Source organism: Pogoniulus pusillus, chromosome 35, assembly GCF_015220805.1.
Source record: "Pogoniulus pusillus isolate bPogPus1 chromosome 35, bPogPus1.pri, whole genome shotgun sequence".
Taxonomy (NCBI): domain Eukaryota; kingdom Metazoa; phylum Chordata; class Aves; order Piciformes; family Lybiidae; genus Pogoniulus; species Pogoniulus pusillus.
The window spans coordinates 10087183-10111052 of NC_087298.1; the positions used below are offsets into that span (position 1 = coordinate 10087183).

The 23870-nt window shown below is 49.6% G+C and overlaps 1 protein-coding gene across 4 annotated transcripts in view; it reads right to left on the reverse strand.

The window, feature by feature from the left end:
• Positions 1-815: 815 nt before the first annotated feature.
• NACC2 (NACC family member 2) overlaps positions 816-23870 on the reverse strand; it is a 70098-nt gene continuing 47043 nt past the window's right edge. The window contains exons 1-6 of one of the 4 annotated variants that reach the window (XM_064171585.1): positions 23576-23593; positions 19486-20412; positions 7856-8023; positions 4067-4172; positions 3694-3791; positions 816-1589 (exon numbers count right to left, since the gene is read on the reverse strand). In XM_064171585.1, coding sequence (XP_064027655.1) covers positions 1090-1589; positions 3694-3791; positions 4067-4172; positions 7856-8023; positions 19486-20350 — 1737 coding nt within the window. In that variant the 5' untranslated portion in view covers positions 20351-20412; positions 23576-23593 and the 3' untranslated portion in view covers positions 816-1089. Of the gene's footprint in view, positions 1590-3693; positions 3792-4066; positions 4173-7855; positions 8024-19485; positions 20413-21280; positions 21449-22435; positions 22624-23575; positions 23594-23870 lie in introns of those variants that run through there. The other 3 variants (XM_064171584.1, XM_064171583.1, XM_064171582.1) reach the window with 3 other exon arrangements.

Consider the following 23870-nt stretch of genomic DNA (forward strand, 5'->3'; position numbering starts at 1 on the left):
GGGTCTCCACCTGCATCCCACACAGTCACAGAATCACAGAATGGTTTGGGTTGGAAGGGACCTTAAAGATCACCTACTTCCAACACCCCTGCCCTGGGCAGGGACACCGCCTACTAGACCAGCTTCCTCCAGGCCCCACTCAACATGGCTTTGAACACTTCCATGCTCGGAGCCTCCCCAGTAAAGTGAAGTCCTCCTGACACGTGCAAGCCTCAACTCCCACAGAACCATCCCTGCTCCTGGGAGCTGGCTAAAACTCCCCAAGACACCAGCTCCGAGTCTCCCACCAGCAGCTGGGTGCTGAAGCACCCTGCCCCACAGCACCCTCAGCAAGGGGCTGTCTTCTGACACCAGAAGCCTTTAACTATTTCCCCCACCCTGAACCACTTGGCTAGAGCCCTTCTGCTCGAGGCAAACATCACCACTCACAGCACCCATACCCTAACACACCTTTGCTTTCCTGTTAAGCGATGGTAAAACTCCCTTTAAGAGGACAAGCTTCACGATGGCTTTACTTCTGAGCTGAGTAATGGATGGGGTGGTGATGACAGGGGGTGGTGGCTAGCTTTTCTCCTCCCCTTCTTAAAATAACAACCCCCTCCCCCCCCAAATAAAAACCAAACCAAACCAAAACACAACCAAACTCCAAAACCAACAACAACAAAAAAAAAAAAACCCAAAGAAACAAACAAAAAAATAATTAAAAAAAAGGAAAAAAAAAAAAAACAACAACGCAAAACAAAGGGGAAAAAAAAGAAAAAAAAAGCTACAATCTTAGAGACTAACCTCAGGAATATCAAAAAAGGAGCCCAATATTTGTTGGTTTGTTTTAAGTAGGTCGCCACAGACCTAAGTAGTTGTTTACAGTATAACGAATGCGATTATTTTGTTTCCTTTTTCCTTCATAAATTTTAAATACAAGCAGAATAAAAATCACATTTTTTTCAGGCAACAGTAGCAGTTCAGTAGGTAAGTGGCTTGATCACATTTTTTTTTTGTTTGTTTTGTTTTGTTTTGTATTAGTAATGCATGCAAGCAGCTTTTTAGTATTACAGATCCCTTACAGGTCAACGCAAGGTTTGGCTCTCTTTATAAAGTCCCTCCGAAAGTACCATCCTGTCTTCTCACGGGAGTTTCAGGCCTGCTGGAGGAGCCTGAACCTTGTTCAAAAGGTTGTGGAGTGCTTTGGGTATCTGATGCCAGAGGATCTGTGGCGGCTGCCTCCTGTATGACAGAGCCAGCCCCTTCGGCATCCTCGCTCTGTTCGAAGGACTGGTTGGATCCGTTGCTCAGCTCCACGTTCACTGTGTTAGTTCTCAAGGCTACTATAGTTCCTGAATCGCTCCTCCTTTCTGCATAGATTCTCTGCTCAAAGACCTGAGCAGTGTTGGGCTGGAATTCAGGATCCAGGGGGACACTGTTTGTGGTGGAGCCCATGACGGTGCGGTACATCTCCATCCCTTCTGGCAGCATGGATTTAATCTTCGGCAGCCAGCGCTTGCGGACCCGGCGGGCGTTGGTGCACATATCGGCTGCTATGACATTCATCTCGCTTTCCTTAAAGCTCGGGGCAAAATTCTGACAATACACTGCAAAGACAGGGACACAGAGCTGAGGAGTCAGAGAGAGCAACACGGAGCTGGCTGCACAATCACAGCCTCTGCCCTGTCCTACAAGAGCTGAGGCGTCAGAGAGAGCAACGCGGAGCTGGCTGCGCGATCGCAGCCTCTGCCCTGTCCTACAAACCTGCCACAAGGCTTAGCGTGGGAGTGCTGTGGAGTGGAGGTCTACCCATGGGCCGCAGCTCTCACAAGGAGAGACCTACAGACAAAGATTCCTTGACACAGCCAGGAAGGGATAAAACCAGAAGGCACAGGGCAGGGAGATGGAGAAGGACCCAGTGAGCCCCAGAGATACCCGGGACTGCAGGACCCCGAGTCCCAGCCAACAAGCAGCACCCACGGCCACAGCAAGTTAAGAGGACCAAAAGCAGAGATCAACACAGCAAAAGTCAACACAAACCCCTCGATGGCAGATCCATTGCTGGTTCTTAAAACCATGGTGGTGCAGCCACAGCTGTGGGACTGGGAAATGACAGGACCTCTGCCTGTCCTATGTCCTGTGCCTGCCACTGCAGGGCCAATCAGCACTGCATGGACCTCCAGCCTGACCAGAGTCCCACCAGCAGCACATCCACTGGCCCATACCCTGCAGCAGCACAGCAATACCTCAGGTGCAGCCCTGCTCCTTCATGGGGGCCAAACACCTGCTGTTATGAAGCAATATCCAAGGAACTGTCAAGGTGAATAATTATAAACTAAAGCTTGTGCACAGCATAAAACTTGGGCACTAAGAAGCCATCTTCAGCCCTGACACGTGACTGCTCTGCCAGTCTTTGCAAGCCTCAGCAAAGACCAAGGCTGCAAGGTTCAAAGCCACAGCTCTGCAGGGTGAAGCTGTCTCAGGAGGGCACCTCACAAAAGCTCCAGGCAAGCACCACCAGCACAGCCTAGTGAATTTTGTCGGTATGTGCCGAGCAGCTGCTGCTTTATCCTTTCTCTCCACATGCTACAGATCGCAGAGGGTGGCTGCAGGGCCCCTGGAGTTCAGCAGCACAGCAACAATTCAAGAGAGGAAAGATTTATCTTCCAAATCTTAAAAGTTAAATAATAATAATAATAATAACAAAAAAGAACCTCAAACTGCTTAGAGTTTCATTTTCCAGGGCAATAATATTTACTCAAGATTTACTACCAGAATCCAGCGAGGGGGAGAGAACATGTTGCTATCCACTCTATACCAAACAGGCTTTGCTGCACTAAGCCATCAGGGTTTTCCTACACCACCCAGGTCCTCACTCACCAGCAGGCACCTTCTATCCCACAGCCCACTCCTTGTAGCTGGCAGAGCCCTGTGCTCGGATGAATCCCAGCATGAGCTGGAGCCCATGGGATAAAAGCCAGCACACAGGGGACTGCCTACTTCAGTGGCACCAAGCTCTGAATGCTGCCAAAACCATCCACAAAGCATCTATCAATAAAAGAACTAACTGCTTTAAAAAACTGCAAAACAGCCAAGCAACAACAATAATGTTTTATACTAAGACACCAGCAAAAGCCACCAGAAATCAACTTCAGCTCCCCAAGAGGAAAGGATAGAAGGATAGATCCTTCTCAGAACATCTATCAATAAAAGCACTGCCTTAAAACCCAGCAAAACAGCCAAGTAACAATGTTTTATACTAAGACACCGTCAAAAAGCCACCAGAAATCAACTTCAGCTCCCCAAAATGAAGTGAACTAAGAAACAAACTGATTTTCCTATAACCTGATCTCACTACACTTAGCTCATATTATAGTCAAAAGCCACCAGAAATTAACTTCTGGGATAGAAGGGAGAGATAGAAGGACAGATGCTTCTCAGAGCATCTATCAATAAAAGAATTGCTTTAAAAACCAGCAAAGCAGCCAAGTAGCAGTAATGTTTTCTACTAAGACACCATCAAAAGCCACCAGAAATCAACTTCAGCTCCCCAAAATGAACTGAACTGAGAAACAAGCTGATTTTCCTATAACCTAATTCCACCATACTTGGCTCCCATTATTAGGCAACAGAGATGGCCTTCCCTGCTTAGCTTTTGGTCTGCTCTCAGCACGCTGTGCCAACCCAGCAGCAGTAAACCTCTCTCCTTACATTTGACTGCATTAAGAACCCTGCTGTCCAGGGGCTTCCTGCTGGGATCGCTCGTCGAGGACCGGATTCCAGTTCCGCAGCTGTTGGCAAGTGTGTTCCTGCAGGAAAGGCAAAGGAAGATCCTGACACCAGGGACTCCACCTTCTCCTCTTCCCTTTAGTTCCCTTCATGTTCACAATCACAACCTGAAGGTAAGGAACTGGAAAACCTTGCGCTCAGGTTGAAGCACCATTAAGGAGAAGCAAAGGGATCAGTGCAGCAGACAGGGAGGATGAAGCACTCCTGCCACACTATCTATTAACGTGGTCAAAACACCAGAAAGCAGCAAACCATCCCAATCCCCTGGGAGAGCACAAGCAGCAGGAGGACATACCGATCGAAGAAGGTGGCCAGAAGACGTCTCAGGAGGACCTTGTGTTTGACACCGGCACATAAGTGGCAATTCATCAGTTGCCCCCGGGTGATGTATACCCCTGAGCCTGGAAGGGTTGGAGAGGGAGAACTCAAGATTAAGTCCTTGTCTCAGCGACAGCATCACTCCTGAGCCAGGGATGAGCTGCTGCTCCTGTGCTGTTGGTCACAACACTGGGGTGACAGGGGAGGTGTGATGTGGGAGAGAATGTGCCCTGCATGTGCTGCTAGGAAAGCCCAGGAAGGACAGCAGAGGTTTGGAAAAGCCCAGCAGGGATGGTTGCTGCATCCTTTCAGGGCCTTGGTGAGTCCCATGTTACAGTAACTGCTCATTTAATCTGTAGAGAAAGGAATTCTCTGAGGTGCTGGAGCAGGTGCAGAGAAGGACAACGAGGCTGGGGAGAGGTCTGGCAAACATGACCTGTGAGGAGCAGCTGAGGGAGCTGGGCTTGTTTAGTCTGGAGAACAGGAGGCTGAGAGGGGACCTTATTGCCCTCTACAACTACCTAAAAGGAGGCTGTAGTGAGGCTGGAGCTGGTCTCCTCTCCCAAATTACTAATGATAGGACAAGAGGAAATGGCCTCAAGTTCTATCAGGGGAGGTTTAGGTTGGGTGTTGGGAGGGAGTTCTTTCCTGAGCAGGTGGTCAGGCACTGGAACAGGCTGCCCAGGGAGGTGGTGGAGTCACCATCCCTGGGGGTGTTTAAAAGGAGAGTGGCTGTGGTGCTTGAGGCTATGGTCTGGTGATGAAGGATGCTGGGACGAAGGTTGGGCTGGCTGATCCTGGTGGTCCTTTGCAACCACAGTGATGAGATGTTGTGCTGAGAGCTTTGGTTTAGTCAAGGACTTGTCAGTGTGAAACTAATGATTGGACTGGATGAGCTTGAAGGGCTTTTCCATTCTAAGAAATTGATTCTGTGAATTCTACGGAAATGAACTGAAAGGACTCCATTTTTTCCTTTCCACGAGGCTTTAGTCTGATTTTGTATACACAGAACAGACTATTTATGCCCTCTGAAGGAAGAAAATCCCAAATCCATTTGGCCTGTTCTGATCTGAGAGATTGTTGAGCATGTAACTAGAAAGAGAGGGGGGGGAAAAACCCATCTAGGACAGAAAAGGTACCAGTTACACCAGAGATCTAACTGCTTCCACACCCCCCAGGCCCATCACCTCTCCACACCTCTGGGGAGCAGGGAATATTCCTGCTAATGCACAGGAACTGCTGACTTTGAAATACCCTGCCTAGAAGGATGTTCTCCAAGAGAAAAAAGAGCCTCTGCCAAAGCAGGTTTACAGATCCAGGGGGTTGGCAGCGCCTTACAGCACTTTCTTATCAAACCCTTTTCCTTTGCACATAGCTCACTCAGACCCAACTGCTCCTGCCTCAGCATCAGCTTGCAGGGAGAGGTTTATCCTATTTTCCAAGCATATATGAGAGGGTTTGGTATTTGCTTTTAATTAAGACTAAATAATAGGCTGTATCTGGATCCAGAAGACACTCTGTTCTCAAGTATAAAAACATCGACTGGAGAAATAAAATTAACCTCCTGGATTTCCAGGAAAGCCTCCAGATGATTGTTCCTGATCTTCCAGATGAAAGCAGAGCAGCCCACATGGGTGGATGGCATCAGGGCAGGCACTCAGCACCATCCAGTGCCTGAGCTTCTGCCTGCACCTTCCCTTCTACTCCATGGGCAGCCCAAGCCACCGGTCCTGCCCCAGCCAATAATGAGCTGAGTAGTTCTGCTTCTCACCATGGACTCTCTTCAGCACACAGGAACTATCCATCAGATAGGTCTGCAAGTCTTGCTGAAAACCTTCTTGGGGTCTTCTCTCAAACCCTCAGCTGCTGAAGTTTGCAGAACCAATCAGAGCATGAAGAATCAGAGGCAAAAGGAAAACTCTCCAGATGGAGAGATGAGGAAAACTTTTCCTGCAGGACCTTCCTGCATGCTGCAGCATCAAACCCCACCCAGGTCTCATCAGGTTTTAGACAGGGATGAGCTGACTTCAGCAGTGGTATTTGAAAAGAGAAACCATCAGAGGGAACACCAGATGCTACCAAGGGTAACTTGACTTTTACAAATCAAAAATAACCAAGGCAGACACTATCAGTTAGTGATATTAATCTACTTTTTGTTTTGTTTCTCCCCCCAGATTGAAATATGTGAAATGAGCAGAGCTGCCTCAAGCCAATTTGCAGCTCCCACTGTGAAAACCACCTGCATTGCTTGATGGTTTTAAAGAAGTCTCACATAAAAGGGAAATGGGAATGAAAACGAATATTCCAGGTAGAAAAGAAATGCTTGTGGTTGTTGGGCTGTGCTGTGTGTTTTACCCCTGCCTTCCATCAGGGACTCATCTTCCACCAGATGGAAACCTTTCTGGGCACCCTCTGAAATTCACAATCCTGCTACAGGCTGAAAACAAGATCACTCTGCTCACCAAGAGATACGTGACCAGAAAGAAAGCATCCTAGAATCACAGATTTGTTTTGGTTGGAAAAGACCTCTAAGCTCATCGAGACCAATCATCAACCTAACACCACCTTGGCCACTAAACCATGCTCCATGGTGCCACGTTTCTTGAACACCTCCAGGGATGGTGACTCCACTACCTCCCTGGGCAGCCTGTTCCAGTGTCTGACCACTGTTTCAGCAAAGAAAAATTTCCTTATATGCAATCTAAACCTCCCCTGGCACAATTTCAGGCCATTTCCTCTTGGTTTATCACCTGATGTTAGGGAAAAGAGACCAATCCCCACTTCACTACAACCTCCTGGCATCTTTGGACCAAGGGCTTTACAGGTACTAATTAAACCTCTTGCCTGGGCAGCAGGTATGGGATGTGGTGCAAAGACCACTGCAGCTAAACAGAGCTCTGTCCTTGGGAAAAAACTTCCCAAGGGTGAGGGCTACCAGCTCAGAGAACCCCTGCAGTGAAGTGAGGCTTATAAAAACAGAGTAGTACTATTTGAACTGGGATTTGACCTGGACAGCCCAGCCCAGCATCCACCTTCTGAGCAGCGCTCAAAGTACCCAGCTGCAGCCTGGCACAGCCACTGGATTTCAATCCTTGCCCAGCTCCACACCACCACTACCACTAAAAGCCAACCAGCATCATCCTCCACCTTGAGCTGGCCATCACTCCTTTGCAGAGAAGCAGTGAATGCTCCCAATATTGTGAAGTCCTCCCCAAATTACAACAGAAATTGAAGAGAGGACCCAACCCAATTCCTCTTCTGCCTTCCTACTGCAGTGTTTGACTATTTCATTACACTCCCAGCTGATTTTTAAGGGATTTTTACAGGGTTTTCAAAGCTTCTTCACTGACACAAATTTTATCTCCATTGCTTTGTCAATCTTTTAATGTGTTAGAGGTTTCTGTTGTTTTTTTTCTTTTCTTCCCTGAGTATTTTTTGTGTTTCAGATCTAAATCAAAACACACTCACGGTGCAGCCCACACCACTCAGGAAGAAGACAAGCTGGAGAATTCAATTAAAATGCTAAATTAATTCAATTGAATAAATCCTGTTAATGACACATTTTTCTATCAGCAAATTAAAGGAAACTTTAGAACTTTTCAACAGATGATTGGTGATGAATAATCCAGAAAGACACAGCAAGGGCACACAAGATGCACCACTCCGGTGCTAGCGAGACGAAGAACACGTTGCAGGGTGAAACCTCCAGTGAGCCCCTGGCAATCTCAAGCAAAGAACAATTCCCCACCCCACACCTCCTTGTTACCTGCAACAAGCTCAAGTTTTTCTCCAGGATCTCCCTCTGAGTAGAGTTTTGGGTGGCAACGGTATCCAATTTGACTGATGAGACTGGCTGGGAGAGCAACTAGATCCCGTCGTATGAGGACACAGGAGCGGTTCTCCAGTGGGATCTGCTCTGGCTTCTCTTGGGCAACTTAAAAATTAAAAGGGAAAACATTGATAGAGTTTATTATGCAGGCATCATGTTAAGGGATGGTCAGGCTGAAACTTGTTCATGTAGCTGTCAGAAATAGTCCTCCCTCCAGATGTACAACTCACCATAGCTGAGCCATAGGGCAGATGCCACCAGAAAGCATGGGAAGGTTGCCCAGTCCCCCCCATCACCTACCACAGCAGCCTCCTATGCAAGTTCAGGTTCTGTGAGAGGGGTTCTGAGAATTCAGTTATGCTCTAACTTTCCTAAGTTAATCATTTATGAAAATGGGCAGCTCTGCACAGCTGGCATCCTTCTGCAAGCACAGTACACGGAGCTGGCTTCCCCAAATGCTCCCAGAATGGCAGATTACTTCCCAGGAGGTTTCTAAAACAGGCCAGGAACTGCCCAGGTTTGACAAACACCTGCATCAGTACCAGAACTACCTTTTTTGGATGTTTATTTCCTGCTGAAGTTAAAAGCCAGACTCTGCAGACATCTGCTGCACAGAGAAAAGGTCACTGTAGCCTCTCCAGAGGATGGCACCCACTAGTCACCTCTTGCAAGCTCCAACCCACCCTCCAAAGCTCCTTCTCTTACTCTGCTTTTTGTGGGCTAACATTTCCTCCCAATAACAAGTGAGACCTCAGCTATCAAGCCAAAAAGTCACAGTAAGCTGCAGCTCCAAACCTAAATCACTGGGTTTTGCCAGGACTCAGCTGTGACTCGCCCCAGCAGACCACCTTCAGAGCCCACCACTGCCCATTAACAACCTCCAACACTGGGAAGCTGAAGGCCTGAGGTGTCCTCCCAGCAGCATGCACGTTTGGGTCCTGTGGGCACGCAGAGGATTCACTTCCTAAAGCACATTTACAGCACAAGTCTGCAGGCTTGCTTCTTAAAATGACAATTTTTGACAGCACAAGAGAGCTGCCAGGGGTGTGCTTCAACTCCAGCTGCACTGGGACGTGCTGGGAACAGTTACAGTTCTGAATTGCAAGCCCAGCTCCACAACCACCCAGCTTTTTTTCCCCAAAGTGTTTGGTAATGTGGCAAGTGCAGCAGATAAAATCCAGCCCAGCTCCACGCTCCAGTGTCTCTGTGAACAGAGAGCAGAAACCACCCCAGCAATCAGCACTTCTCAACTCAAAATGCCTCCGACTCAAGAAGTGTCTTTTCCTGCAATTATTTCAGCATTCTGGGGGCCACTTTTCCTCTCTCTCTCCCCAGATAAAATAACAAGTTTTGCAGACTTGTTGCTGCAGTAACCAGAGGGTGATGGCTCCAGTACAAAGGCAGCAGTGTTCTAAGTGGGACATGCCCCAAGACGCCGTACTGGGCTGCAGCATCCTATCACAGGCGTGGGGCTGGAGCATCCCCACCCTCATTGCTCCCTCCTTCCCTGAAGAGTTGGAATACCAGGAGGATGCCCCTTGCTCTTGGAGCCACACCATGGCACAGCAGTTTCCTTCCATCCCTAAGGACCAAAGAGGCAATTCATCTGATGTCTTTTAGCTTCTCCTGCCACCACAGCTCTCAGCAAAGTGGCATGGCCTTGCAGTGCTGCTGCCATGGATATACAGAAGTGTCACCAACTGCAGTTATTTGCCTGCTACTCAGTAGTGCTCCTGAACAACCACAGAATCACAGAATAACAGGGGTTGGAAGGGACCTCTGGAGATCATCTAGTTCAACCCCACTGCCAAAGCAGGTTCACCGAGGGCAGATGGCCACAGGACTATGTCCAGGTGGATTTTGAAAGTCTCCACAACCTCTGTGGCAAGCCTGCTGCAGTGCTCTGTCACCTTCAAAGGAAAGATTTGTTTCTCTCAGGTCGAGGCAGAACTTCCTGTGCTGCAGTTTGCATCCACTGCTCCTTATCCTACACTCAGCATCCAGGTACCCTCTCCTTGGAGATGGAAGTCATCATCTGCTCACACAGAGGAAGTATCTCAAGACCCTGCTGTTTTTCTGATGCTTTCAAAGAGTGATAAACAGAATATAGCAAATTAATCATAGAGTCATAGAATGTTGTGAGTTGGAAGGGATCTTTAAAGGTCATCCAACCCACCTGCAGTCAGCAGAGACATCTGCAACTACAGCAGGTTGCTCAGAGCCCAAAAGAAAACGGATCTGGAATGGACTTGACCTATCTGGGTAACCTGGGACAGTGTCTCACCACCTCAGTGTAAAAATTCTGCTGTCCTTCAGGGGCTCCTTTGGCTCTGGCATGGCCACCAAAGCAGGGTCACCATACTGCCCACCAAGGCAGGCTGCAGCACAAGGGCCATGGCAAAATAAACACAAATCTCAAGGGGAAAGCAAGCAGGAGGAATGGACACCGCAGTGAGCTGCCAGGTCACACACAGGTAGAACTAAAAGGTCAGATCACAAACACACCACACATCTACTGATAAACCCCAGAAACCACAGGAGGACATCCAAAGTCCTCAACAGCAGCAACAAAAGATTTCTTGGTGGAAAACAGAATTAGGAACAACGTTTTTGTACTAAATGCACATCCTTGAGCCACCAGGACAGGTCATGCCTGTGCACAGGGCTCTTGCTAACTGCAGGTGGCTGTAACCAATGGCTCGGGTCAGGAGCGCCCAGAGTGTTCATCAGCACCTAAAACCAGATGTTAAGTTACTGAAGGGAAGCTGGACAGACTCATGTGGATCCTCAGAAAGCTTCTTCGAGGCCTTCAGTTATTTTTAAAGTGATAGAAAGGCTGCAGGTCTCCAGGGAAAGCAGCTGCAATCAATACCCCAAATCAGACAGAGTTCAGAGCAGAAAGAGGTCCTCACAGATCATGACCCAGAAATGGGAACAGAAGAGAACTCAGCCTGGACTGGCCATCAGCCATGCCCTCCTCCTGCCTGCTTCTTCACCAAGACTGGTGTCATTGATGGAATGAAACAGCTCTAAATTAACACTTGGACTCCATGATCTAGGTGGTCTTTTCCAGCCTAAATGATTCTATGATTCTACTTACAACATCCAAGTGGCAAACACAGGCTGAACCTACCTGCTCTACCACTTTTTACAGGCACACATTCAATCAAGAAGAAAAACAATTTTGGAGCCAGAGAGATGCTAAGGTAGCAATAATGAGGCAGGCAAGAGACAGCTCAGCACAAGCACTGTGTTCCTGGAGAAACGCTGAAGGATTTGGTGTCAAACTTGTTTCCTGAAAGCAAAGCAGCTTTTCAAGCAGACAAGGCTGCTGTGCTGGTCTGTGACAACCCTGCCTTGAAGAATTTCTTTGCTTTTGAAGGCATTTCACTTCCTACACACTGAGCCATCCAGAAGTTTACATTTTTTTCCCTGTGAAATCAAATACTTCATAAACCAAACTAAAATTCAGGCTAAGAAGTCCAAACGTAACTCAATCCACCGCTCTGTTTTGGTTACATCTGTCCTGCTGGCTTCACTGTCTCTAAATCTCTCATTAAACATGAGCAGGGATCTATTAGTATTTTATTTCTGGTACTTTTATTTCCATGAAAGCATCAAGCACAAATTCAATGACGCTAAACAAAACCCACCCGAGGAGTCAGGCTTTTCAGTGCACCTCAGTTGCAGCAGATAGCCATCGGTTATGTAAAGAAGCAGGAGACAAGAGACACTCTGGTCCCATCTTTGCAGAGAAAGCCACTCTGTTTGGCCTTTATGCTCTGGAGAACAGGATAGTATTTGCTTCTAATTAATTTGGATCTTCAGAGGGACAGCAGCTCCTTCCCTTTGAATGAAAGGAGCGAACAATGTGATTTATTGTTTAATGCAGTTTTGTTCTGCAGCAAGAAAGGAGCCCACCAGCTAGGGGAGAGGGGCAGGAAATCATTACAGAGGAAGCAATCAGAGCTGCCAGCCAAATGCTGGTAGATTTCAGTTAGTCAGAGAATCACAGAATCATAAAATGGTTTGTGTTGGAAGGGACTTTAAAGATCATCTAGTACCAGACCCGCAACCACAGGCAAGAACACCTCCCACCAGACCATATTCCTCAAGGCCTTGTCTGACCTACCCTTGAACACCCTCAGGGAGAGGGCAGATAGGGAATTTAATCTCAAATCTATATAGATGCTGCAGCTGACAACAAAAGGTCCAGAAGGGGAAATATTCTGGGGTTTCTAGCTGGAGAAGCAGCCTCAAAGCTGGAGTCCACCCTTGGAGGAAAGAGGGAATTATCCCAGGTTTCACAGGCTCACAGGATGTCAGGGGTTGGAAGGGACCCAAAGAGAGCATCGAGTCCAACCCCACTGCCAGAGTAGAACATAGAATCATAGAATCAACCATGCTGGAAGAGACCTCCAAGATCATCCAGTCCAACCTAGCACTCAGCCCTATCCAATCAACCAGACCATGGCACTAAGTGCCTCATCCAGGCTTTGCTTGAACACCTCCAGGGACAGTGACTCCACCACCTCCCTGGGCAGCCCATTCCAATGCCAATCACTCTCTCTGTGAAGAACTTCTGTGCGCCCCAGCTCTAGGCTTTGAGACATGTCCCCTCCTTGTCCCTAAAACAAACTATCTGTCTCAGAGGTCCATTATACCACCACCTGGCTGAGCCCACAACGTTCCCTGTGACACCAGGCCAGCTGCACATCCCACCCGAGGTGCTCAGGAGATGCTGAGCTCACACTGCCCCCATCAACCCGTATCAGTGATGGGTGACAAGCTGCTCAGGCACATGCCCAGGGTCTGGCAGCACTGGGGATTGATGGCCACACACCCAGCTCCAGTATTCACTGATTTCCTTAGTTCCTGACAATCCAAACACTCAGTTGCTCATGAAACCCCAAATCCCACCAGCCTGTGGTCTGCTCTTGACCATTTGCTGCATATAAGCCTCAACATATTCCTGTGGGTAAGAAAGAGCTATTTCATGGAATCACAGAATGCTTTAGGTTGGAAGTGACCTCAAAGATCAGCCAGTTCCAACCCCCTGCCATAGGCAGGGACACCTCTCGCTAGAACAGGTCTCTCAAGGCCTCATCCAACCTGGCCTTGAACACCTCCAGGGAAGGAGCAGCCACAACCTCTGCCAGCAACCTGTGCCAGTGTCTCAACACCCTCACTGTAAAGAACTTCTTCCTAATATCCAGTTTAAATCTCCCCTCTGACAGTTTAAACCCATTCCCCCTTGTCCTGTCATTACAAGACCTTGTCAATAGTCCCTCCCCAGCCTTCCTGTAGGTGTCCTTCAGATACTGGAAGGCCACTCCAAGGTCTCCTCAAAGCCTTCTCTTCTCCAGGCTGGAGAGCCCCAACTCTTGTAGCCTGTCCTCATAGCAGAGCTGCTCCAGCTCTCTGATCATCTTTGTGGCCCTCCTCTGGACACCACATCTTGGAAAATAGAAGAGAAAATCTCCCTTTTGACCCCTGGGAGTTGCTGGCAAAGTGCAAAGACCCCCAGAGATACAATCCTGGGTTGGAGCTCCAACGATACCTAAGGGGAATGGGATTTAGGAATGAGATTTTGAGGTACAGAAAAATCCAAGTGATGGATCCTTCCTCCAGAGTTCACATCTACAGAGCCCCATCACAAAACCACAAGCCACCAGCCCTTTGTCCACCACAACAGCTACACCTCCACCTGCTCCACCACCAGTCCCCACATAGGCAAGCAGGTGGAGAATTCTCCAACCTGTCCAGGCTGAGAAGTTTCTTTTCAAACAGCAGTCCCTTACAAACATTTTTTATCCCATTAGCCTATTTTCCACTGGCAGTGGGACTACCCCAAAAATAGCATCCCTGCCGTGGCCCCGGCATCACCAAGCGTCTGCTGCCTACGTAAACCTGGACCACAGAGGACAGAGGCAGGCAAGGCTGGACAGATATGTGATACAGTCCCAAGTGGGATAGTTTACCTTTTACAAAGAGCACGTTTATAACCACGGCCTGGAATGCAGAGATTTGATTTGTGACCTATTTATAGAGGGAGGTAATCTGGAATTAGTATAGGAAAAATATCCCTGCTTTATAAATACTCCTATCTCGCCTTGGCCTCAGCTCGCAGCCAGGAGTGAAACATCTGCCAGCCTAAAATTAAACATCTGTGTTTCACGGTGAGGAAACCAGGACTGGAGGTTTTAATGCCAAAAAAGGGCAGAGGCTGCAGGCCCTTGGTGTGGGGCTCTGCCTTCCTTCAGCTGCTCAGCACCACAGGTCCCCATGTTGGGATGGGTGATGCTGGTGCTGGCTGGCTCCGGCTGGCTCCCGTTGGCACTTCCAGCAGCAGGGCTGCTTGAAACCCGCAGCAAAAAGCCAAAGGAATCCTGGTGAACTGGGCCATGAGGATGCTGAGGGGACTGAAGCATCTCTGATTAGCAGAGGGTGAGAGGCCTGGGGCTGGTCAGCCTGGAGAAAGTCTGAAACTGTGTCCAGTTTTGGGCTCCTCAATTCAAGAGAGATGTTGAGGTGCTGGAAGGTGTCCACAGGAGGGCGACAAAGCTGGGGAGGGGCCTGGAGCACAGCCCTGTGAGGAGAGGCTGAGGGAGCTGGGGGTGTGCAGCCTGCAGCAGAGGAGGCTCAGGGCAGAGCTCATTGCTGTATACAGCTACCTGAAGGGAGGCTGTAGCCAGGTGGGGTTGGGCTCTTCTCCCAGGCAACCAGCAACAGAACAAGGGGACAGAGTCTCAAGTTGTGCCAGAGGAGGTCTAGGCTGGATGTCAGGAGGAAGTTGTTGCCAGAGAGAGTGATTGGCATTAGAATGGACTGCCCAGGGAGGTGGTGGAGTTGCCATCCCTGGAGGTATTGAAGCCAAGCCTGGATGGGGCCCTTAGTGCCATGGTCTGGCTGACTGACTAGGGCTGGGTACCAGGTTGGACTGGATGAGCTTGGAGGTCTCTTCCAACCTGGTTGACTCTAGGATTCTATAATCCCAGCAGCAGGACTGTTGGAAACTCTCAGCAGAAAGCCGAAGGAATCCTGGTGAACTGGGCCACGAGGATGCTGAGGGACTGGAGCATCTCTGATAGGGAGAGACTGAGAGACCTGGGGCTGGTTAACCTGGACGAGAGCAGCCTGAAAGGGAATTTGATCAATGTTCAGCAAGAGATAAAAGGGTGGGGTGCAAGAGGATGGGGCCAGACTCTTTTCAGTGGTGCCCAGTGGCAGAACAAGGGGCAATAGGCACAAACTGGAACCCAGGAGGTTCCACTTTGACATAAGAAAAAAATACTTTGCTGTGAGGGTGCTGAAGCCCTGGAGCAGCCTGTCCAGAGAGGTTGTAGAGTCATCTTCTCTGGAGAGATTTGAAACCAGCCTGGGCATGGTGATGCTGGGCAAGCTGCTCTGGATGACCCTGTTTTAGTGGGGGAGTTGGACTGGATGATCTCCAGAAGTCCTTTCCAAGCCCCAGCACCCTTGATTGTGTGAATAAACAGGGAAGCCTCTCCTGGCCCCTCTATCTCTCCAAACCCATCTCTTTGCTCATGAGCATCCCCCTGTGCACAGCCCAGCCCCAGTCCTCGCAGAGCACACCACCAGCCCTGCACTCAGAAGCAGCCACTTTGCTCCAGCTGCAATCACCCAGCGTCGGGAGCTGCAACTTCCACCGCTGCAGTCTTGCTCCAGGATGCTGCTGGAGCAGCTCGTTACAGATTCTGGGTTGTTTCTTGCCCTCTTTCCTTACTGTCAGGAATCAGAGGCCAGGAGAGAGAACTATTCTCTCAGCTAATTACCACAACTATTCTAGAATGGCTATTTTAGATGAATCTTTAATGAAGTGTGCTCTTGTCAGTTCGGGATTTCATAACTTCCAAGTCCAGCTTCTGCATTCCAGCCGTTTGCCACAGAAAGGCTTCTCCTCTCCCCTGCAAACCGGCGCAGCAGGAGCTGGGGAGGAGGGTGGACCCTCACACAACTTCACTTGTGCCTGTCAAAATTCAATTATCTGCATCTGCTGAGCTGCCTGACAGCGTGGTACAGCGCCGAGAAGCGCCGAGCATCTGCGAGTCCTGCAGAACCCACTTCAGAGCAGGCCCACGACGCTGTAATTAACCAGGATAAAAATACTTGGCTTTTGTTTAATGGTTGCTGGAGTTGTGTGTTCCTCAGATCAGATGCTAAAATCCTCATCAAGCCTCACTCGTGTCCTCAAGGCCCACGTGTTCTCCACGACCAGCCCTGCTTACAGAATAAGGAGGTATTTTGGTGTGATGCTCCCAGCCTGCCCCAGCAACAGGTGGGCATGGGAGTGGTGGTGGTGACACTGTGGATGCTGAACGTGGTCAGAGGCTGGTGGGAGCTGGGGCACCTTTTCCTACGTCCCTCTGCAAGCTACCACTCTGTGCACCAACATCTAAATCTAACCACCTCATCAGCCCCTTGTTTAAAACTGGGCTTCTCCTTTATCTGCAGGTTCAACACCTGTCCTGGTCGACCACACCAGTGTCACCACTGCAGGAGACACACCACTTCATGAGACCTTCTCCTCACTTCCTCTACCACCACCAAACCCTTGGCCAAGCTGATGACATGCTTCCTGGCTCTCTGATCCCAGCTTTGGACGTTTAGTGTGGCTCTGACTATAAAAAAGGGTGAACAAAAATCAATAAAAAACCCCAGGCCTGAGGCAAGAAGAGGCTTTGTGCCCCCCTGGGGTTGGTGGGGTCCTGTCAACCAATTTCTTCTGCCCCCATGGTCCTGGGGGTGATGCTCAAGGATAGCAAACATCAGCCACTAGCACCCCAATGCACATCACTGGCATTAGCTCAGTCAAGACTTCAGCAGGAATGATAAAGAAAGGAAAAAAGGAGGGAAAAAAAACAACCCAAAGCTCTCTGAAATTCAGAGCTTCATCTCCTGTGCTCCTCTTTGGCTCTGTTTTTGTTTTTACAAACGGGGCTCTTGGAAACCTTGGCAATCACTATTTTAAAGGGCTCCCCCCTCCCCCAGGCCTTTGTAAGGCTGTCAGGATCTACATGCCAGGAGCAGGATTAGCTGGCTCCTCTCTTCCATCTTATGGTTTTATTATCCTGCACCTTTAGAGGGTACAGTTTATCCCGAGTAATTAAAACACAGTTAGCTGTACAAGTACAAACCATAATGGAATAGCTTAGGTTTTATTTTTTATAATCTCTTTTTTGTGTGCCCTCTTTTCCAGGAAGCCTGATACTACAGCTGGCTTATTTAAAACAGGAAACTCCCTGGAAATGTGCTGGTGCAGAAGAGATATTTTAGCAGAAATGTGGGATATCAGAGCCTTATGGCAGGGCCAGGCAGCACTGTGCTGCTCCTGACCTCCTTCCTCCCTGTACAGCCCCTGCCTCAGCATCATGACATGGTTCAAGTCTTCCCCCTACAGAAACCAAGCAGGAAAACTTTCACAGTATCGCAGTATCATCAGAGCTGGAAGAGACCTCACAGGTCATCAAGTCCAACCCTTTGCTGTGGAATGCCCAGCTCAGGGCTGGATGGTTGCAGCATCTCCTGAAAGCTGCTGCATTTTCACTTTTGAAACCAGGCTGACTACCATGCTGCAAGAATTTGGCACGGCCCAATAACTGATGCCTGTCCCATCTCAGGCTGCCCCTGCCCTCACCTGCTGCTTTTGTCTTACTCTATTAGTGCATGAACTGGCCCCGTGATGGAGAAGGAAAGCACCATGTCCAAGGGTAAAATCCCACTGCTCTGAGACACAGTGCTGAAGCGAACCCACACCATTCACTGCCAGCTCTGCAGCAAGGAAGCACAAAGCTAAATAAAACCAAAGCCAGCATGAGGAAAACCAGCTCGAGATCTGTTTGGGCTGACCCTGACAGCAGCCAGGGCACAGGACCCTGCTGCTACCAGCTAGGTGGCCACAGAGGAGACTCCAGCCTTGAAGACCCCAGCCTTGTCCTCACCCCTTGATCCCACTCCTTGCCCACCTGGTACCAACCGCTGGGAGCTGAAGCATGGCAGAGAGCAGACAGGCTTCTGAGGCTCATTTTCTACGACTGCCTTGTCCACTTGCCTCAGCAAATGCTTCTAATATTAAACCAGTAAACACTGCAAGGAGTCTGCCTCCCCCTCCTGCACATGGCTTAGGGAAAACACCTGGAAAATACCGCTGCTGGTGGCTACCTGGCAGGGGCACATGGCAAGGGGATGCTGGGCTCCTGCTCTTTGGGATGGGATAGCACTTGGGGATGAGTCCGCTCTCAATACTAGGGAAAGCCTGGCTTTAGGTAAAGAAATATTGGTGGGATTGGTCCAATCTTTTCTCTTGCTTAAGAATAAAATCCAAAAAGCTCTGAGCTCCTCAGCAAAACCCAGCTAAACATTCACAACGCTGGGCAGCAAAGCAGCTCCAGGAGAGATGATGCTCCATGATGGGAAGATGTGTCTGGGGATCAAAGCTGCTGCCACAAACACCTACAGCTCTGACAGGGAGGCCACTGTGCTGAGGTCAAGCCTCTGCATGGGTGCTGCGAGCTGCATCTGTGCAGACTGTGTGAGCTTCCCTGGTACAGGATGCTGCAGGCTGCCCTGCGTGGGATGTGGGCATGCCAGCAATCCAGACAGGCATCTATCCCTCTGGTCCTGAGCCCCTGGCTCTGTACCCATCCCTGCCTTGCACCTCAACAGGGTCTGAGCCCTGCTGGGTGCCTGAGGAAGGCCTCCCCTGCACAGGAAGCAAGGCAGAATGGGCCTTAATGCTAGGCTCAGCTGGCAGCTGCCAGCTAAACACCACCAAAGAGAAGCCAACTCTAAGGCCTGTCCAGGCACTCATCTCATGCAGAGGTAAAATAGTACCTAGAGGCCTCCAAATTGCTCTGCCCTTTGTGACAGCAACGCACTGGGCAAGGCTGGCAAAGGAAAGGAGGGTCCCTTCGGGCAGTGGGCACAGAAGTCTTTCTTCTCTTCTTTTTTCAGAAATCCCTAATTAGCACCAAGAAAAACAATTTATTTGACCTTTCTCTCCCCTCCTCCAAATTCCCTAAGTTCAGCAGCTTCTAAAAAATGCCAGTCTTAAGTGGTCAGAGGAATGTGCCTTCACCTTGCTGGAGCCTGACTCCCAGACTGGCCACCTAACACCCTGCACACTGCCAAGAGGTGCCAATTCTCTTGCGCTGCACAACCACCGCTCTCCAAGGGCCCATGGCAGGTGAGCTCAGCCACTGCCATGGGACAGTGCCACCAGAGCATGGCTCATGCGACCACCTGGTTACCTGTTGATAGCCTCAGCCACAAAGCTCAGGGGTCATGACAGATATCACAGTCTCTTTCATCTAAAGAGCCTCTCCACTGGGGTCACAGCCCGTGAGTGATGGCACAGGGCACCTTTTCAGGCCATACCCTGGCACCAGCACTGAGCCCACCACGTGCACCATTTCCCTCTGTGAATAAACAAACGAAGTCCCTGAAAACAAAAGCCTGAAGAACAAGCCCAGAGCCACCCGTGCTGGCTGAAGAACCAGGAGAGCACTGAAGGAGAGCAGAAAACCCCAAGAGAGAGTGTCCATTACCAGAGTAGCCTCCCGAGGACTTGATGTACATCTGCCCGTACTGCTCCTCCACCATGGTGTCGTACGCCTCGTCGTCCTCCTCATCCTCCTCGTTGTGGTAGGAGGTTGGGCTGTCAGTGGTGGGAATGCTGCTGGCACCAGGGCTCGTCCGCTCCCCCTGCGAGTACTGCACCTGCTGGACATTGGGGATGAGGGTGGCCAGGTTGGGCATGCCGTAGTAGGAGACGCGGGAGAGCTTCAGGGGACCAGCGTTTGGGCCACCCCCGCCTGTCCCCTCCCGGGCGCCAGGCTCAAGGGGCCGCTTGCCGGGCAGGCCAGGCAGGGCAGCTGCCTGCAGCTCGAGGTTCTCGTGTTTGACGCGTGTCAGGAGCGGGATGGGCATGGAGGGGGACATGACGTAGGGCGCCGAGGCCGACTGCAGCTGGTTGCAGGGACTCTGCGGCTCCGAGCTGGGATCCTCGATCATGGTGGTCTGAGAGTCACAGTGGGGAGAGCTGACCTTGAACATCAAGTCCGTCCCTTTCTCCACGATGTGCTGGATCTGCAGGAAGCCTGCCGTGTACATCACCACCAGCTGCTCGCTCGCTGCCATGGTCAGCTTCCCGGTGTAGCAGAAGGAGAGGATCTGCTGGAAGCAAGCTGGGGGGACGGTACCCGGCAGCTCAAAGGCATTTTTGCTGTTCCCACTGAACAAGTCTCGGAAGTAGAGGCTGCTGGCGGCCAGGACCGCCCGGTGAGCCTTGAAAGCTTGGCCCTTCACCACGATGGAGACATCACAGTACAGCCCCAGCAGCCGCTGCTCGTTCAGGCAGCCCAGAACGGTGTTCCCAAAGTTGGGAATCTCTATGTGCAACATCTGCGACATGGCTCAGGATCGGCTGGAGCTCCTCAGACATTCAATGCAGGAATATCCAAAGTAGGGCACATCTGAAAAAAAAAAGCCCAGAGAAGACAGGGAGAGAGGCACAGCATTTTTAGACAGTTCACCAAAGCAGGAGAGCAGCAGAGGATCCCAACCTCACCCAACATCAAAGGCTCAAAGCTCGGCTCCGAGAGCCGACGCGGGGAAGCGATCGCTTACAGAAATCACTTAGCAATGCTCTCCAGCACCAGTGGAAGTGGTATCGGTGGATGGCAAAGGCTATTCCCCCCAAACGCGAGTAGTTTCCTCAAGCTGGGATCTGTTCAAACGAGCACCACTGATTTATTCCCCCGGGGGGTCTTGTTACTTTCAGCAGGAAAATCGGCAGGGTGATGGGAAAGGAGCGAGCAGGAAAGCGAAGGTAAGGCAGGCAGACAGAGCTCGGGTAGCATTATATAAGGAACACGACAAGCAGCAGCTATACTGAAACTACAGTAAAGGTATTTATAAAGCACTGTGCCATCCTCCCCCCCCCCCCCGAAATAAACACAGCATCCTGCTGGAGCCACAGCTCCCAGCAAAAACCACTTTGAAAAGCAATCTTCCTGTTTGCACCAGCAAGAGGGAGCATTTCAACAGTTAAAGCCCTTCTCAACAGATTTATCCTCCAACAAAACCAGGCTTATCTCCAAATTAAAGCCAGATATTTGAGCCCCAATAAAACAAACCAATGTGCCGCAGCCAGACGCCTACCAAGTTGTCTTCTCATTTTTCTCCCCTGAAGCCCAACTGGGGCAGGGGGAGGCTCAGCCCAACCCAGCCAAGCCAAGCCCCCCAGCCCGTTACCCTCAGGGTCCCCCTCAGCAACAACCTCACGCAAATCAGGCTGGAAGCGACGGCTCCGGCTTCACATCCCGCCGCGGGCAGCTGTACCTTTTGGCCATGGGGAGAATTCCTCCTCTGCTGGAGCGGATAACGCCTGGCGCTGGAGGGGAGCTCGCACATAAACCCCGAGCAACAGCGGAGCAGGAGCTTTAGTGCAGCCCTGCACTCAAACTCCAGCAAAGCAAATCGCTGCGGATTCACCGACACCAGCCAGAGCCCAAGCACAACCCCCACCCCCCCACTCCACCCCCGAGCTCCATGCAAGAGTCCAGGAGATTAAAAATCCTTTTAGCCTTCAATGCTAGTGAAGAGAAACTATGGTTAACCTGTGCTGGAAGCTTACAAGAACAATACCCCAAAAAAAAAATTGGGGGGAGGGGAGGGAAGAGGAAAAAAAAAAAAAAAGTAGAGAAAAAAAAGAAGTAAAAAAGAATGAGAGAAAAAAAAGAAGTAAAAAAGAAAGAGAGAAAAAAAAGTAAAAAAGAGAGGGGAAAAAAAGAAGTAAAAAGAGAGGGGGAAAAAAGAAGTAAAAAGAGAGGGGGAAAAAAGAAGTAAAAAGAGAGGGGGAAAAAAGAAGTAAAAAGAGAGGGGAAAAAAAGAAGTAAAAAGAGATAAAAAAATGAAGTAAAAAAGAGAGGGAAAAAAATTAAGTAAAAAGAGAGGGGGAAAAAGAAGTAAAAAGAGAGGGAAAAAAGAAGTAAAAAGAGAGGGAAAAAAAAGAAGTAAAAAGAGAGGGAAAAAAAAGAAGTAAAAAGAGAGAAAAAAAAAAAGAAGTAAAAAGAGAGGGGAAAAAAAGAAGTAAAAAATAGAGGGAAAAAAAGACGTAAAAAAGAGAGGGAAAAAACAAGTAAAAGAGAAAGGAAAAAAAAGAAGTAAAAAAGAGGGAAAAAAAGAAGTAAAAAAGAAAGAGAAAGAGGGGAGAAAAAAAGAAGTTTATCTGAGAAAGATTAAAAAAAAAATCTCTGGAAAGAAAATAGTAACCCACAAAGAGCTGCTCTGTTCCCACTGCTGGGGGAAAAAAAAAAAGGAAAGAAAGAAAAAAAAAAAAAAAAGAGAGTCCTATCTGCAAGGCCACGGGGTAACAGGAAGAAAAGGGAACACACTCAGAGCCAATTTAATTGTATCTGCATGGTTAGGGAAAAAAAATTCTTCCGAGCGAGCGAGGAAGTTCCTGGTCCCTCGCCTGGCTGGGAGCAAACCTACCTTCAGCAGCAGCCACCGGCCCAGGGGCTCCGTCTGCCCCCGTCTCGCATCGCCTCAGCCACCACGCTATAGGCAGCGACCAGGATGGCTCAGGGGAGGGTAATAAATAAATAAATAATACTAAAAAGAAATCTATAGTATCAAAGCCTGGGGTTTGTATCTGCTCTAGCTCAAGCTTTTACCAAGTCAAATCTCCCCGGCAGCGCACAGCATCTAAATGAATAGGCCGGATGCAGATTAACATTCAGGCTGCTCTCTGCAATGAATAGAGCCCTTTGATTAGGGACCTGAAGTAAATGCCAGTTTCAAACCCAAGCTTTAAAAACAGAGAAATATCAGTGCCAGAGGAATGCTCTCAGTGTTGGTACAAGACAGACTTTTGATGAGTCACTGCAATGCAAACAAAGATGGCAGAAATACTGTACTGTATGCTGATGAAATGCTTAGTGGTGCCACGGCAACTGAGACAGGTTTTAAATTTATAGTGCAGTTTTGCATATGAATTACGCTGTAAACTGCCTCCCCTGCCATCTAGTACATCCAGAGTGTCAAAGCATTTAAACTATTCCAAACAGTCTGCAGAGCTGGCACTGCTGCTAGTTAACTCCTGCGGCCGGAGGAAGGAGCGGCGAACGTCCCCCAGCATCCCCACAGCATTCCCCTGCATCCTCCAGCATTCCCCCAGCATCCCACTTGCCCCAGCAGCTCCCCACCATCCCACCTGCTCCATCATCCCCCGAGCAACCTGCTCACCCTAGCGTCCCTCCAGCATTCCCCCAGAATCCTGCCTGCATCCCACCTCCCTCAGCATCCCATCCACCCCAGCGTCCCCCCCAGGATCCCATCCACTCCAGCACCCCCCTGAACCCCCCCGCAGAATCCCACTTGCCTCAGTATCCCCCCAGCATTTTGCTTGACCCAGCATCTCCCCAGCCCCTTCCAGAAGCAACCCCAAACCATCCACCCAAAAGCACAGCTTTGGGAATGCCCAAATCTGCCCCAAATAAATGTCATCCTTGGGCAGCCACAGTCCCAATTCCTACACCACCTCCCCCCACCCCCCTCACCCTCCCCCAGGTCCTGTCTCCCGCCCCTCCCATTATACAAAAAAAGCCTTTCAAAGGCAGGAAAAATGTTTACCCCTTGGGGAAAGCTTCTTTCAGTCTGTGGCTGAATCCACTAAAAGCAAATCCATTTGCTTAAGTAATGAAATCCTAGTCACATTGTCTCCTGGATTCGGATTTTAAATTACCTTCGCATTTATTGAGCATGTTTGGTGCTTTTTTTCTGGGAAAGAGGGTGGGGCCTCACTTTCCTCACTTCTCTCTCACCCAGAGAGATTTTATTTCTGCTGTTGCTCTCGGATTTGTTTCAATTGGTCTGCTCGAATGGCCACACAGAGTTAAAATTTAAGAGATTAGAGGTGAAGCCATCC